Source organism: Melospiza melodia, chromosome 29, assembly GCF_035770615.1.
Source record: "Melospiza melodia melodia isolate bMelMel2 chromosome 29, bMelMel2.pri, whole genome shotgun sequence".
NCBI lineage: Eukaryota > Metazoa > Chordata > Aves > Passeriformes > Passerellidae > Melospiza > Melospiza melodia.
In genome coordinates, this window is record NC_086222.1 from 7,967,863 (window position 1) to 7,984,253 (window position 16,391).

General features: G+C 49.3%; 1 protein-coding gene across 1 annotated transcript; it reads left to right on the forward strand.

Moving 5' to 3' along the window:
• Positions 1–451: 451 nt before the first annotated feature.
• Positions 452–7,503, forward strand: LOC134430555 (antigen peptide transporter 2-like). Its single transcript, XM_063178310.1, is given in 12 exon segments — positions 452–555; positions 633–763; positions 1,521–1,688; positions 1,691–1,725; positions 2,281–2,481; positions 3,376–3,474; positions 3,476–3,505; positions 3,586–3,774; positions 4,821–4,994; positions 5,762–5,921; positions 6,282–6,418; positions 7,255–7,503. Coding segments are annotated over 12 exon segments (1,677 nt in total).
• The last annotated feature ends 8,888 nt before the right edge of the window (positions 7,504–16,391 follow it).

Genomic DNA, 16,391 nt, shown 5'->3' on the forward strand with positions numbered 1-16,391 from the left:
AACCCCTTCAGTTGGGTGCTGACCCTGCCAAAGTGGGGTGCTCACTTTCCAAATTGGGTTCTGACCCTGCAGACTTGACTGTTGGTCACCCAAAATTGGGTGCTGACCCTCAAACTTATGGTCTGATGGCCAAAAATGGATGTTGACCTCTAAGACCTGGGATCTTAAGGTCCTGATCTTCTATGTCTAGGTTCTGATCCATAAAATTGTGTGCTTAACCCCCCCAAAATTGGTACTGACACTTTAAATTGGGTGTAAAATCCCTAAATTTTTCACCAAACCCCTAAAATTGGGTCCTGACCTCTCTAAATTGTCTCCTGCCCAAATCGTGTCCTGCCTTTCCAAAATTAGATCCCCGCTCTGTAGACCAAGTCCTGCCCCCCACAAATCAGGGTCCCCCTGTGTCAGTGGTCACATCCTGGTGACACAGCCTCGGTGACACCCAGGGGAGATGGCAGGGCTGTACACCACTGGGAAGGTGCTGGATGCCATCGGGAGTGGGGATGGAGTCACCGCTGGAGCTGTTGGGATGGTGGCGGCTGCTGGAGCCACAAGGTGGGTTGCAGCATTCCCAGGGCCTGTCCCCATGTCCCCAGTGTCCCTGATGTCACCGTGTCCCTGTGCCCCCACAGTGTGCTGTTTTCTGGCTGCCGGCGGTCTCTCTTCATGATGTTGATGGCGCATCTCTGTCAGAGCCTGAGCCTGCAGCTCTTTTCCCACCTGGTGCACCAAGACCTGGACTTCTTCCAAAGAACACCAGCACGTAACGGGGCACGGCCCAGCCCCATCCCACCTGACCCATCCCACCTGTCCCATCCCATCCCATCCCATCCCATCCCATCCCATCCCATCCCATCCCATCCCATCCCATCCCATCCCATCCCATCCCATCGATCCCATCCCATCCCATTGATCATATCCCATCCCATCCCATTGATCCCATCCCATCCCATCCCATCCCATTGATCCCATCCCATTGATCCCATTCCATTGATCCCATCCCATCCCATCCCATCCCATCCCATCCCATCTCATCCCATCCCATCCCATCCCATCCCATCCCATCCCATTCCCACCATCCCATCCGTCCCATCCCATCCCATCCCATCCCATCCCATCCCATCCCATCCCATCCCATCCCATCCCATCCCATCCCATCCCATCCCATCCCATCCCATCCCATGCCATCTTCCTGGCTTCATTCTACTGCAATGTTCCATCCTGTCCCCATCCCACTTTCCCATGCTAGCCGCTGTTCTGTCCCCATTATTCTCAATCCCGTGCCTCCACCCTGTTGCATATCCCCAGCTTCCTCCCACCATCCCATCACCCCATCCCACCATTTCCATTCCCACCATCCCATCTCCCCTGTCCCACCCCATTCCACCCTGACCATCTCCACAGCCATTCCCATCATTCCATCCCACTGCTCCCACATCATTCCCATCCTGAATGGGATCATCCAGGATGGGATCATGGTCTCACCCATCACTATCCCAACCTCTTTTCCCACCCTGCAGCTGAGCTCCTGGCTCAGTTTTCCATGGAAGTGCCACGGGTGTGCAGGGCAGCACCGAGTGGAGCCAACCAGCTGCTGCGGAGCCTGGTGATGGCCCTGGTGGTGGGGGGGTTCACGGTGGGGCTGGCACCGGGGCTGGCACTGCTGGCACTGCTGGAGGTCTCCTTGGAATCGCCACTCGCCGCATCCAGAGCACCCGCAAACAGGTCAGCAGTAGGAGGGAAAGAGTGGGAGTGGACTGAAGAAAGGTGGGAGTAGTGGAGCTGGGATGGGGGCTAGGGGAATGGGATAGTGGGGAAGGGATGTGATTGGATGGAGAATGGAAAGGAGGACAATGGAGGTGGAAATGGTGGGATGAAATGGGATAAAGACGAGGGGAATGGGATGGTGGGGATGGGATGGGATGGAGAATGGAAAGGAGGACGATGGAGGTGGAAATGGTGGGATAAAAGGGGATAAAGACCAGGGGAGTGGGATGGTGGGAGTGCTGACATGAGGATAGAACAAAATGGTGGAGATGGGAATGGTGTGGATGGGAAGAGAAGGATGAGGTAAGGTGGGATGGTGGGGATAAGACAGTGGGGATGGGGATGGTGGGATTAGGACTGGGAGAATGGATGGGAATGGTGAGAGTGAGAGAGAAGGGTGTGGGATGGCGGGAACGCAATAGTGGGGATACAGTGGGTGTGGTGAGATGGGATGTGCATGGTGGGCCAGGAAGGTGACCTGGGAAAGTTGGAGATCCCCCGTTGCTGCCACAGGCCCTTCAGCAATCCATGCTGGAAGCTTCTGCCTGCACAGCTGTGGGGGTACAGGAATCTGTTGCTGCCATCGAGACCATCCCAACCTTTTCGGCAGAGGAGGAGGAGGAGGAGGAGCAGCACAGATGTAACCTGGCCAAGGAGCTGAGGCTGAAGGAGCAGATAGAGCTGGAGCTGGCAATCCTTGTCCTTGTCTACAGGGTCAGAGAGGACTGGGAATGGGAATAGCAGGGAATGGGGATGCCAGAATCAGGGATGGGGACACTGGGAATGGGGGTACTGGGAATGAGGACACTGGGACCAGGAATGGGAAACCAGCGGCTGAGATGGGGGCACTCAGAGCAGAAGAGGGCGCCAGGAATGGGTACAACAGGACAGGGACATTGGGTTCAGGAGCAGGCATGGCAGGAATGGGAATGGTGACATTAGAAACAGGATGGGGACACTGGGATAAAGGTTGGAAACATCAGTGTGGTGGTGTTAGTGGGTCCCCAGGATGAGAAAAGAGACAAAGTTCTTGACTTCATGTTTCAGAAAGCTGATTTATTATTTTATGATATATATTATATTAAAAGAAAATTATATACTAAAGAAAGAGAAAGGAGACATTAGAAAACTAGAAAGGAATGAATAATAAAATCTTGTGACTCACCAGAGAGTCTGACACAGCTGGACCTGTGATTGGTCATCAAGTAAAAACAACCATGTGAGACCAAGCAAAGATGCACCTGCTTCATTTCACAGCAGCAGATCATTATTGTTTACATTTCATTTCTGAGGCCTCTCAGCTTCTCAGGAGAAAAATCCTGGTGAAAAGATTTTTTAGAAAATATGTCTGTGACACATCAGGGTCAGAAATAGGGACATCAAGAGTGAGATGGGGACACCAGAACAGGAATGAGGACACCAGGAACAGAGATGAGGCCACCAGGAACAGAGATAAAGACACAGAGATAAAGGAGTGGGATGGGGACAGGCAGAATGGGGACACCAAGAGTGGGTTGGGGGCAGATGGAATGGGGACACCAGGAGTGGATTGGGGGCAGATGAAATGGGGACACCAGGAGTGGGTTGGGGGCAGCAATATCCCTACAGGTGATCAAACTGGCCATCCGGGTCATGGTGCTCTTCAGAAGCCACCAGCAGCTCCGTGTCGGATCCATCACTCCTGGGGTCCTCGTCACCTTCCTGCTGTAACCAGGACAGAGTTGGCAGCCATGTCCAGGTGATCCCATGGAATGCTTGTGTCTGTCCGTCTGACCGTGCTTCTGTCCATCCCAGTGCCACCCCCTTCTTTCTCCCCAGGTGCTGCTCTACGGCTTCAATGAATTCCTGACCAATGCAGCTGCTGGACAGAGGATCTGGGAATACCTGGATTGGAAACTCACAGGGAATGTCGGGGGGACGCGGGAGACCCCCGAGCTTCAGGGCCACGTCACTTTCCAGAAGGTCTCCTTCACATATCCTGGAAATCCAGAGTGCCCTGTGCTGAAGGTGGGTCAGGGGGGAGGTGGGATTTCCCGGGGGTGGGAATTCTGGCATCACCTGCTGTCACAATCCATCCTTACGAATGGGTTTCTTGATAGTTCATGGATTGATCTCAGGGTGCAAAAAAACCGACACGGCACAGGGGGTTTTGCAGTAATAAAACAAATGCAGCTTTATTGAATGACCACAACAAAATGCGATAGAGGGATTAAAGAAGAGAAAAAGATAGAGAAAGAGAGAGAAAAGAGAGAGAGGGGGAGGGGGATATAGCTACCAAACGTAGAGACGAAATCCTTTGGTCCAGTACAGTTGAGGATCCATCTGTTACGTGGGGCAGATCTCAGAGCTGCAGTCCATCTGGACCCCAATTATACTCTTTTTCGATGGGAGAAGGGGAATGGATTTTGCAACTGAATCAAAGGTAGTTTATTGTATATTCGGGGAGGAAAGAATAGTATTTGGAAAAGGGGTACACACAGTCCATGTTCGGCAGTGGGGCAGTGGGTGTGAGCCATTGTTTTCATGGTCCACTGCTCACATCTGCAACATCCATCTCGCTTTGGTCAGCTTGCCTCCCCCACACACCTCCCCCAGGTTAGGGGTCTCAGTCCCAGTCCTTGGAAAGAGTGTGGGGGGGGCCTTTTCACCAAGGGGTTTCATGTCTCGGTCTTTGATGGAGAGGCTTCTTACATCTCAGTCTGTCTGTCACGGCAGTTGTAGGACGAGTGAGGGGTCTTCTGTGGGGTACCACCAAAAACTCAGGAGAAGTCCAGCCAGGCAAAGAGGGGACAGGTTCCAAGGCTACTGTTGCAAAAAGGCAAGGTGCCCCCTTCTTCTTCTCATTGGGCTCAGTGTAGCATATAGTAAATACACCTGTGGGCAATAGCTTAGCAATGCTCTCAGGTCTCGGGGCCTTGTTGGCATGTGACTTTATCCTTCATAACCAGAGGTTTTAGACAGTGGGGTCTTCTCTTCAGTGGTCCCCCAATGGCGATCGTGAGGCAGATGAGGAATATTTCAGACAGACTCTCTCACCTGTCCCCATCCCACAGGATGTGAGCTTCGAGGTGCACTCCGGGGAGGTGACAGTGCTGGTGGGGCCCAATGGCAGCGGGAAGAGCACAGCCGTGGCGCTGCTGGAGCGGGTGTGGGATCCTGGCAGGGGGACGGTGCTGCTGGATGGGATCCCGCTGCCAGAATATGAACACCAGTACCTGCACCGCAAGGTGGGACAGCAGAGACACTGGGAATGCTGGGCATGGAATGGGGAAAATAGGGACAGGGGTCAGGGGACAATTGTGATGGTGTTCACAGGGGTTTTTAGATGAGGGAAGAGACAAGGATTTGACTCCCTGTTTCAGAAGGCTTGATTTATTATTTTATTATATATATTACATTAAAACTATATTAAAAGTACAGAAGAAAGGATTTCATCAGAAGGCTAGCTAAGAATAGGATAGGAAAGAATGATAAAAAAGGCTTGTGGCTCGGCTCTCTGTCTGAGTCAGCTGGGTTGTTATTTGCCATTAATTACAAACACCCAACATGGGCCAATGAAAGATCCACCTGTTGCATTCCACAGCAGCAGATAATCAATGTTTACATTTTGTTCCTGAGGCCTCTCATATTCTCAGGAGGAAAAATCCTGAGGAAAGGATTTTCCATAAAAGATGTCTGTGACAGAAAATAAAATAGAACTGTGACCACAGGAGCATGGGAGCAGAAATGGGGACACTGGGAAGAGGGATGGGGACATCAGGAATAGGATGAGGACAACAAGAAATGGGATAGGAACATTGGGAAGTGGGATGGGGATGACAGGAATGGGAATGGGAAATGTGAGAAGTCAGGGGTGGGGACACTGGGGACACAGATGTGGAGAATGGGATCAGGGATGGACACTATGGGGACACCAAGGATGTGATGGGGTCATGGAACAGGACTGGGGACACCAAGAGCCAAGACAGCATCACAGGGGTTGGTGCTGGGGCAGGTGGTGCTGGTGGAGCAGGATCCCATCCTGTTTTCTGGAACGATCCGTGAGAACATCCTTCTGGGGCTGGAGTGCTCTGAAGAGTCAGAGCTGTGGGAGGATGCCACTGCTGCTGGAGCCATGGACCTCATCCAGGAGCTGGAGCAGGGCTGGGACACTGGTGAGAGCCAGGGGGATGGGGCACCCCTAGGGCACATCCCCCTGATCCCAGGATCCTCTGTCAGCGATGGGAGAGTGGGGTGGGTGGCAGATGCTGGAATGTGTGGGGGATCCCTGAGGTCAGATCCCACTGATCCCATGGGATTGCTCACGCAGGTCAGATCCCACTGATCCCATGGGTATGCTCACACAGTGGTGAGGGAGTGTGGGGGCTAGGGGAAAGTGGAGGAACCTCTCGTGCTGGGATCCTGCTGATCCCAGGATCCCCCCCCCCCCCAGAGGTGGGGGAGCACAGAGGGTGGGAGAAAAGGGGAGAACTCCAGGGCTGGACCCCACTGATCCCATGAAGTTGCTCCAACAGAGGTGGGGGAGCACGGGGGGTGGCTGGCAGTGGGGGAACGGCGCCGTGTGGTCCTGGCCCGGGCTCTGGTCTGGCGTCCGGCCGTGCTCATCCTCGATGAGGCACTGGATGCTGGAGATGATGGAGCGGTGAGTGGGGTGGGATGAAGGGGGTTGGTCTGGATAGGGGTGCAGTTGGTGAAAATGGGGTGTGATGGTATGGCTGGGATGACTGGAATGGAATGGTGGGATGAGGTGGTGGCAATAAGGGATAATGATTGGCATGGAGTGGGAATGATATGATGAAGACAGGGATTGGATGGGGTGGCGTGGGTCAACAAGGTGAAGAAATAGGACAGGATAGTAGAATGGGATAGAGACCAGGGGTGTAGGATGGCAGGAAAGTAGAATCAAAGGATGAAGACAAGTAGATATGAAGGGGTGGGGTGGGATGGGGTGAGAATGAAAGGGATAGGAATGCTGGGATGAGGACAGAGATGGAATGCAATGGGAAGGGTTGGAGTGGTAGGAGTAGGATGGGATGGGACAGTGGGAATGGGGATAGTGTGGGCAGGATGGCATAGTGGGCATGGGGATGGGATAGAGAACAGGGAGGTGGGATGGTAAGAACAGGATGATGGGATTAGGGTGAGACTGAGAGTTGGGTGGGATTCGTTGGTCGGGACTGGGTGGGATCAGGTGGGACAGGGTAGGACTGAGTTGGATGGGTTGGGATGAGTGTTCTCTGAGTTGGATGGGTTGGCATGAGGGTTCTCTGAGCTGGATGGGTTGGGATGAGTGTTCTCTGAGTTGGATGGGTTGGGATGAATGTTCTCTGAGTTGGTTGGGTTGGGATGAGCACGCTCTGAACTGGATGGGTTGGGATGAGCGTTCTCTGAGTTGGATGGGTTGGCATGAGGGTTCTCTGAGCTGGATGGGTCGGGATGAGCATTCTCTGAGCTGGATGGGTTGGGATGAGCATTCTCTGACCCCAGGCACAGCGCTGGGTGCACACTGGGCTGGCCCAGACCGTCCTGGTCGTGTCCCACCGGCCGCGGGTGCTGGACGGGGCCGATCGCCTGGTGGTGCTGGAGCGCGGGGCCGTGATGGAGACAGGAACACCAGTGGAGCTGCAGGAATGCCGCCGAGCCTACAGCCACCTGCTCCTTGGAGGAGGCAGCACTGGGCAGCCCGAGGCCCCCGGGATGGGCAGCGAGAAGGGGGCTGCATCTGGCAGGAAATAAAGGGGAATTAGCCCCAGTGTCCCCATTCCCGGTGTTTGTGTCACCAGCCAACTCCTGGTGTCCTCAGTCACGGTGTCCTGTGAATCCTTCATCCCCACGTCCTCAGGATCCCAACTCCCTGTGTTCCCCATGTCCCCACTGTGTCCTCCAGGCCTGCCCATTCCCTGGATGTGTCTGTGTCCCCTGTATCCACCAAGTCCCCATGATCTCTGGTCCCCATGTCTGCTCCTGGACATGGGACACCGGGTGGGAAATCAATCCCAAGGAATGGATCTGGGCATGGGTGTCACGTCCTCATCTCACTCCTGCTGTGCTCACTCCAAGCTCCTGGTGTCCCGAGTCCTTTCCCAGTGTTCCCATCCCCAGTGTCTTTATCCCAGTTCCCAATGTTCCCTTTTCTATTCCTCATTCCCTGAGAGGAAGTGCTGGGCACTGGAGGATGGGACTGAGATTTATTGCCCAAACCAGGGTATTTATACATGAGAAATAAACATTTTGAACAACTGTAATTCTTGTGTTTAAAACATGGGAAAACAGGAACTCAGTCTGTTGGGAAGGGCTGCTGTGTGATGAGTGGGAACAGAGGATGAGCTCTGCCAGCAATTTGTGGCTTTCTGCAGGGAGAGGGAAGGGGTTGGACCTGCACCATGGATCATTCAGCTGGTGATTCCTGCCAGGATGAGAGTAAGAGTTGCTGTCACCCTGTCTCTGTCCCCATCCCATGGGCTGGATCTGGCTGAAGAGCCCACAGAGAGCAAGGATCCCACCAGATCCTGCTGCATCCGTTGTACCCCAGTCCTGCTCCACCAACACCACCTGATCTGTTTTGGAATCCCCTCAATCCTGTTCTGGAATCCCACTCCAATCCTGCTCCATCCATCCCACATGATCCTGCTCTGGAATCCAGCCCAGATACACTTTAGAATTCTACCTGATCCCGATCTGGAATCATGCCCGGGTCTGGAATCCTGCCCTATATCCCTTCTGGAATCCCGCACAGATTCCCCTCTGTACCTGTGGTCAAGCAATTTGGTTTCTCTTCCTGTTTCTGCAGAATGAGAGGATCGATGAGATTCCATCATGGATCACACAACAGGATTCACCTGCATGGAGGTGATCCAGAGCTGGATCTGCCTCTGTGTTAGGTCACATCTGGAGGGTGAGGGGCACAGGAGACAAAGACCACTCACCCTGATGTTTGTGTGGCAAGAGAGGGTTTTGTTTTCCACTCCCTCCTTTATATAGAGCACTTGAGAGGCCTGGTCTGGAAGCTGTCATTGCTTTGAACTCCACACCCCTTTGGGTCCTGGGCCACTGAGATGCCTGCAGGCTTATGAGAGATCAAATTGGCCAAAGCCCTTGTCACTGAGCCCAGGGGCTGGCAAGGTGACACCAACATCTCACACTTTCTTTTCTATAAATTTTGATTTGCATTATAGCTGCAGCATTTATGTCCAGGAACTGCTAGGGGAGAGCTCAGGTAAATATGCCCCAGGCATTAGGCTTATAGGTTACAGATTGCAACTTATTTGTAAAAACAACAAACCATTTAAGCCTTGAAGAAAATATAACAGTCTATAAGAACAAGAATCATTCAACCCTTATTAAAGGAAAAAAAAAAACAAATGCAAAAACTAGGAAACAATGTGTAGACAAGGAAAACAGTTTTTAAATAGGGGGATAATTTGTAAACAGATGAATCTTTATGTGAACTGCAGTCCCAGATTTCTGTGAGATTGTCATCAATCACTGATCACACGGCTCTGTGTCTGCTGAGGGTTTATCAGGAGGGTGCTGTCAGGATGCAGAGCAGGCTGGATGCATCTGGCAGGTACATAATATGTCCCACTGTCTGTTGGAACACATGAATGTCCCCAAGCCCAGGTAATGAGATCTCAGGGACCCGCCCCTTGTATTGGTAAGGAGGTCTCGTGCCATTACCTTGGATTTGGGCAGCTGAATATCACAGGATTGCATTGATAAGGAGTGATTTAGCATAACTGGGTTCTGGGACTTTCCTAATACTGTTAAGTGATTTAATGTGTATAGAGCTTTAGCTATTCTACTCTGTGGGGTCTCACCACATACCTCCTTTTTGTTTATTAACTATACTTTTTCAGGCACCATGTGCTCTTTCCACTATTGCTTGTCCAGCTGGTAAATGAGGGATGCTGGTTTGGAGTGATACACCCCAGAGCTGTAGAAGTTGCCTGGTTTTCTGTGAAGTGTAGCAGGCCCTTTATCAGTTTTGATGGTTTGAGGAATGCCCAAGGCTGCAAAAGCTGATTGCCAGTGTGCCATGGCATCCAGTCGCCTTTGCCCTGTGTGTACTGTAGCCCATATTGCTGAGGAAAAGGTGCCAATTGAGACATGGGTGTATTTTAAACGGCCAAATTCAGGGATGTGTGTGACATCAATTTGACAGATTTGCAAAGCACACAGTCCATGAGGGTTCACTCTCATCTGCAATGGTGCAGTGTGACCTTGACAGCACAGATGCTAACAATATTACAAACCTCTGTGTTTGACAGCTGAAATTGCTGTTGTAAAGCTCAAGCATCTTAGTGGAAAAAACTGTGCAATGTCTTTGTTTGTGGAAGCACATCTGGCTGTGGTGCTGAAAAGGTACCAGAAAAAGGTACCCAGACCATCTGTAACTCTTTGTTTTTATTGTCTCATATTGTCCTAAATCCTAATTGCCCAAATTTTTATTACTCTAGTAATATTGCTATTTTTATAACAATTTTATTACTATTAAACTTCTAAAATTTTAAAAAACAAGTGATTGGTGTTTTTCACGCAGTGCCTGACACAACGGACAGGGGGGTCACAGGATGTGAAAAATGCCAATTCTGTCACTGCTGTGTCCCGGCGCTGCACTGAGGACATCCCCCTGCGTGATGGCCGTGTCATCCCCAAGGGTATGGCATGGCCAGGGTGTACCCAGTATCACCACCCACCCTCACTGCTGTCCCTAAAGTGGCCATTCCCATCCCACCAGGGGTCATCTGCCTGATGAGCATCTACAGGACCCACCACAGCCCAGATCTCTGGCCCGAGCCTGAGGTAGGGCCACCTTATGAGGTGTCCCTGTCACCACAGTGGTGACAGCTGTGTTCCCTTGGTGTGAGTGTGTCGGTGTCACCCCAGGTGTTCAGTCCTCTGAGGTTCAGTCCAGAGAACAGCAAGGGACGGTCCCCGTCGTCCTTCATCCCCTTTTCTGCTGGCCCCAGGTAGCATGAATAAATGATAGCATGAAAGGGACAGTATCATGGTGGTGGTGGGGATGTGTTGTCCTTGGCCATGGGACACTCCATCGCATGGCCATGTCAACCCATGGACTTGTCCCCTAGGCCACTTTTGTCACCATCCATGGCCATGTCCCCCATGTCCTCATACATGGCCATACATCCCCATGTCACCATCTCTATCTGTGACACCCCCCCCCCATGCCCTATATTGCCATCCACAGCCATGTCTGCACCCATGTCCTTATCCCCATCCTCCCATGTCCCCACCCATGTCCCACAATGTCACCATCCGTGTGTTAGTTAAATGTCTTTATATTTACCCCAATGTTGGGTGAAGGACAAAGAAAAATGAAAGAAAATAAAGGCCAAAATAAAAGCATTTACATGTCCATGCTGGCTGAGTATCCATGTGCTTGGGTGGGTAGAAATGACCTTTTTTAAGAGGGATTTCCATTCCATTGTCTCCAAAATCCTGGTTTTTTTGCCCCAGTCCATCACCATTTGGCCGTGGAAGATGCTGGTGAGCCAGAGAGAATTAGAATCATGGAATGATTCAGGTTGGAAAAGACCTCCAACACCATTTGGAATTCCTGGATGCCACCCAAAGCAATGATTGGATGCCAAAGGTCAGATTTTTTTGGTGTCAAAAATAAAAAAATGTGCTATCCCCTATGAAATTCTGACATCAGTTTGCACCCCAATGGATTTTTCTCTGGCTGTGTCCAAGTGTCCAAGGGAAGCCAGGAAGATGTGGAGACCATCAGCCAGGTGTCTTCCCAACATGGATCACCAGGACTATGGATGACCAAGTCTCTGCCCAATGATGGTCTCTGTGGACCATCCAGTGGGGGTCCTCTAATGGGGGATGGAGTTGAAGCAGCGCTCAACGCTCTTCCTGTCACTGTAGGACACAAAACAACACGAGCGCACACACTGCTGCTCTCAAGGGGAAGAAAAGGAAAGTTTATTTTCTGACTCCAACACCTGTAGTTTTCTAAAAGTGACAGTGGATTGGAGGGTGAAAGTGCCACCTCTCCAATGACACTGGACAAACCAACAGTCCATCAAATTTTTCTTCTTCTATAAAAGAATGCAAAACAATAAGTTATTTACAGAAAGTGTGTGAGAAAGTTTGCTACAAGAATGTAAACATCAGAAGGCTTAGAAAATCTTAAAAAATCAAGGCGACACTCTTCCTGCACACAGGGCACTTGTAGGGCATCCCTTACTGCTGCCTCCCTTGGTGTTGGGTCACGGCAGAGTTCTGGGAGAAGCTCTTCCCACACTTGGGACACTGTCAGGGCCTCTCCCCAGTGTGGATACGCTGGTGGGTGACAAAGGTGGAGTTTTTCTTAAAGCCCTTCCTGCAGTCTGGGCAGCAGAAGGGCCTCTATTCTGTGTGAATCTGCTGATGCTTGAGGAGACGGTATTGGCTCTGAAACCTCTCCCCAGACTCAGAACACTCATAGGGCCTCTCCCCAGTGTGGATCCTCTGGTGAGCATTCAGGCTGGAGCTCTGGCCGAAGCTCTTCCCACATTCTCCACACTTGTAAGGCCTCTCCTGAGTGTGGATCCTCTGGTGCATAATCAGGCTGGAGTTCTCAATGAAGCTCTTCCCACACTCTGAGCACGTGTAGGGGCATTCCCCAGTGTGCATTGTCTGGTGAATGATCAGGTGAGAGCTGTCACGGAAGCCCTTCCCACATTCCCCACACACATAGGGTTGTATCCCAGTGTGGATCATCTGGCGGAGTTTCAGGCTGGAGCTTCTCCTGAAGCCTTTCCCACATTCTCCACATTGATAGGGCCGTTTATTGGTGTGGATCCTCTGGCGGGCGACCAGGTTGGAGCTGATCCTGAAGCTCTTCCCACATTCCCCACACTCATGGGGCTGTTCCCCAGTGCACATCCTCTGGTGGATGATCAGGTGGTAGCTCATGGGGAAATTCTTCCCACATTCCAAGCATTGGTGGGGCTTCTTGCCATCATCAAGCTGCTCATAGACCACCACCTCAGAGCTCTGGCCAGAGCTCCGGCTGCCTTCCTGGCACAGGCTGGGTCTTTCATCCTCAGAGAATCCTGGACTGGGTTTGCAGCCCCTCCTCCTGCGGGATCTCCAGAGCTTTTCCTCCCCTTTGCACTCCTGTGCCCTGGAGCCACTCGAAGTGGCCTCTGCCATGAGGTTCTGCTCTGGGGATTTTTCCTCCCTGGTCTCCATCCTCAGCTCCTGCTCTGGGGGAGGAAGGACAAGGAGAAGATGGGATTTGCCTCTGTGCCAGAGGGAAGGAGAAGGAGATCCCCCCAGTGCATCCCTGGCTGGACAGCAACAGCAGTGGAGATGTCCTGCAGCCGGGGGCCATGCTGGGCTGGGAGATGGAGCAGGACAGAGGGGGAACGGGGCAGCAACTTCCTCCTCACCTGCCTGGGTGTCCTGGGGCATCTTCGGCTTCCTTGCAGCCTTCTCCTCTATCTAGATAAGCTTTGGGAATGGGAAATCCTGGTCTGGGGAAAAAACAAGATGTGAGTGCATTGCCTTCGAAGGTCCCACTGACCAAGTCCATCTCTAGAAGTCACTGGGTGTCTGGTGGCCAGAAATATCTCCAAAATCAAGGAGTCCAAAAACCTCTCCCAGGAGTTCCTTGTTTCTAGTGTCCTCACTTTGGGGTTATGGGGGTCCCTCTTCTCAGAGTTGCTGGGGGGCGCATAGGTCCTGGCAATTCCCCCTCTCCTGGGTCCTGTGGGGTTTTGATTATGAGCCATGGAGCAAATGATCAACGTTGTATGAAGGTCAGCAAGCCACAACAGTTTAAGTAGAGTATTAGTGAAGTTATCATGGGTTGGAAAAGTAGATTTTAGGGGTTCAGGAGGCAAAATGGAGGGGACTGGGTGTGTTCAGCCTCTCTCCTTCTTCTTGGCCTCCATCTTCTGCTGTGATGGTGGCACTTACAGATTGGTTTAGAGTAGAAGCTCACTGTCTAACATAGGTGATAGGTATTGGAAAGTAATTGCAAACATTGTATACGTAGTTTGTAGTATAAAGACATAACACTGCCCTGGGGGCAGGCAGAATGCCTGGAACTGTCCTGCTGGAAGGACCTTGGCAGGGCAGGAGAAAATTTTTTATAGATCAGATAAAATAAACAACCTTGAGACTGAGAAATGAAGAGCCCTGACTCCTTCTTCAAGCGCCGGGCTGGGAAAGGAGTCTTTGGAACTTTTCTCAGGGTCACTCTGAGCAGCTAGAGATCCCAACAAAGATTAATCAAGGATTAACACAGAAATAGATGTTCTAATCTATCCTTGCACTTCTGCTGGTCCCTAGGAAGGCTGGTGGGTGATTTCTGTCTGTGTTCAAATATTTAAAGCAACAACAAATAATCCCACACTTTATATTTCAGATAAATAATTTAATGACATCTTAACATTGTTTTCATGATCTCATAATGTGCATATTTTACTCCTTGTGAAGCTGAAATCTTTTTAAATACAAGTAATTCTACTGAAATTTTAGAAGTTTCAAAACCATTTTAACATACTGAAAACAAAACAGTCTAAAAAGACAGGTCTAACAGCCATTAAGATGCAGGAAAAAGCAAGAGGACTTCAGGTAAAAGTACATACACTTACAGCTACATTTCTTCCACTAAGCATTTATGTGTTAAGAAAAACACAGGAAATTTAAAATAACAGTAGTTCTTTAAAAACAGAATTTCTAACGCCAGAAACAGCTTTGAAACAACTTTCCATGTAATTCTATTTATTTCAAAATTTAAAATTGGCTCATTTTTGTCCCAACATTTTGAAGCACAAGGGAGGAAAGGTGGAAAATGCTCTGCAGGGGTTGCAGTTATAGATCTATACAGTTCATATGTGTAAAGGAATGAACACAGTATTAAACACACTGAGTATGACAGAAAAATGCAAAGTCCTAACTCTGAGAGAAAAACAACACTGCAGGCAATGCCAGGGCACTGGGTATTTCTGCATTTTAAGCAAAAAACTTTACAGCATCTTTAATTTTCCTTTTCCTGTCCATTTTGGAGAGCGCAGTCCAGCCCACCTCGCACATTCTCCTCATGGTTTTGAGTTCCAGAGCAGAGCCTGGAGATTTCACACTGGATGGAGCTGGGGTCTAGGAAGGAAAAAAATCCATCCTTTAGTTTCTGTAAACAATCTGATTAACTATTTGGCTTAATCTTGGGAAAGACTAACATAGCTTTTTTGGTGCTGTGGAATGTAATTGTGTAGCTTGTGGATAATCTTTGTACAAATTTTTAAACATGTTTTCTTCTGAGACTATGCTCTAATAAATTAAAAGTTATAAGTTAAATTAAAAGTTACTTAGTCACACTATATTAAAAATACTTTTTCTTTCCCCCTAAGAACATTAAACTATGGAAAAAAAAGTTAACATGTCATTATGAAGCATAATAGTTCAATAAAAAGAATGTTAATTATGTACATACAACTACAGTTCCAGAAAGAACCAATAAATAAAAAAAAAAATAAACATAAATATTGGTTTGGATGTGGAAGCCCAAACTCTTTATTTTCATTCGCAGCCCCAGCAGTGAGCACAAAGAGCTCCTCAGCCCATAATTTGTTCTCTGACTCTTATCAGGAGCTCAGTGCGCTCAGAGCTGCACAAGCACTTTCTGCTTTTTCCTGCTGCTCTGCTCTGCAGGCAGGTTTGTGCTTTTTCCACTTTGCACTTTATCTATTGGAGGAGTCTTTATAACATATGTCTGAGAAAGAAAATGTTTCTATTTTTAGATTCTATTTTATGGGGTAAGTATGGAATCTAAAGCCAAACTCAGGACCCAGTTTACAGTCTGAGTGTCCAAGAATTCACCTGAGAGAAATGGTGGAACTCTGATCTTTCCATCCAAACATGAAGCAAAGACCCAACCAAAGTGGGATGGAAATATAATTTTTTATATTACTTTTGTTGCCAAAGGAGGAGAATGAATGGGAAGCTATGGAAGAGCTGAGTTTCATGGCACGTTGTATTTAAGTTCTCTATGTTTATCTGCAGAAATTCAGGTTATTCTGAACTGTAGCCACTACATGTGGACTATATCAAACATCTAAGAAAATAGGAACAAACAAAACTGCAGGAAAAGGCTTTCAGAGAAAGATTGATAGCTATATCAAGATTGGTGTTACTTAAAATAGTCTTTTCACTAGAAGTTAAACTGAGAAACATTGAATGGTCCAGTGCAGTCCTTTTATAGACAGATAACATCAAAATGGTGCTGGATTCCATTGTTCCAATATGAAAACCACAAGTGAACTCCTGACAGGGAAGAAGCATAAGTTCTGCAGTCAGGACTAGTATGATACTTTGACCCTTTTTACAGCTATATCAGTTTTTTTCTCTTCCGTAGAGAAAAAGTGCCTTTACAAATGGACACTTTTAAGACTAAGTAAAATAATTCTAGAGACATAAAAAAATCAACAACTGAACAAGAAAAATTACACACTGGGAGCCCTTCCAGAAACTGCTGTCTAATACCTCCCTGGAATGGTATGACCCTTTAAAATCCCTTCTTACCCCAGGGGGAAAAAAAAAGCATCTACAGAGAAGTAAGAAATACAGGCAGAAAAATGCAACAAGAAAAATTCACTGTCAGGAGT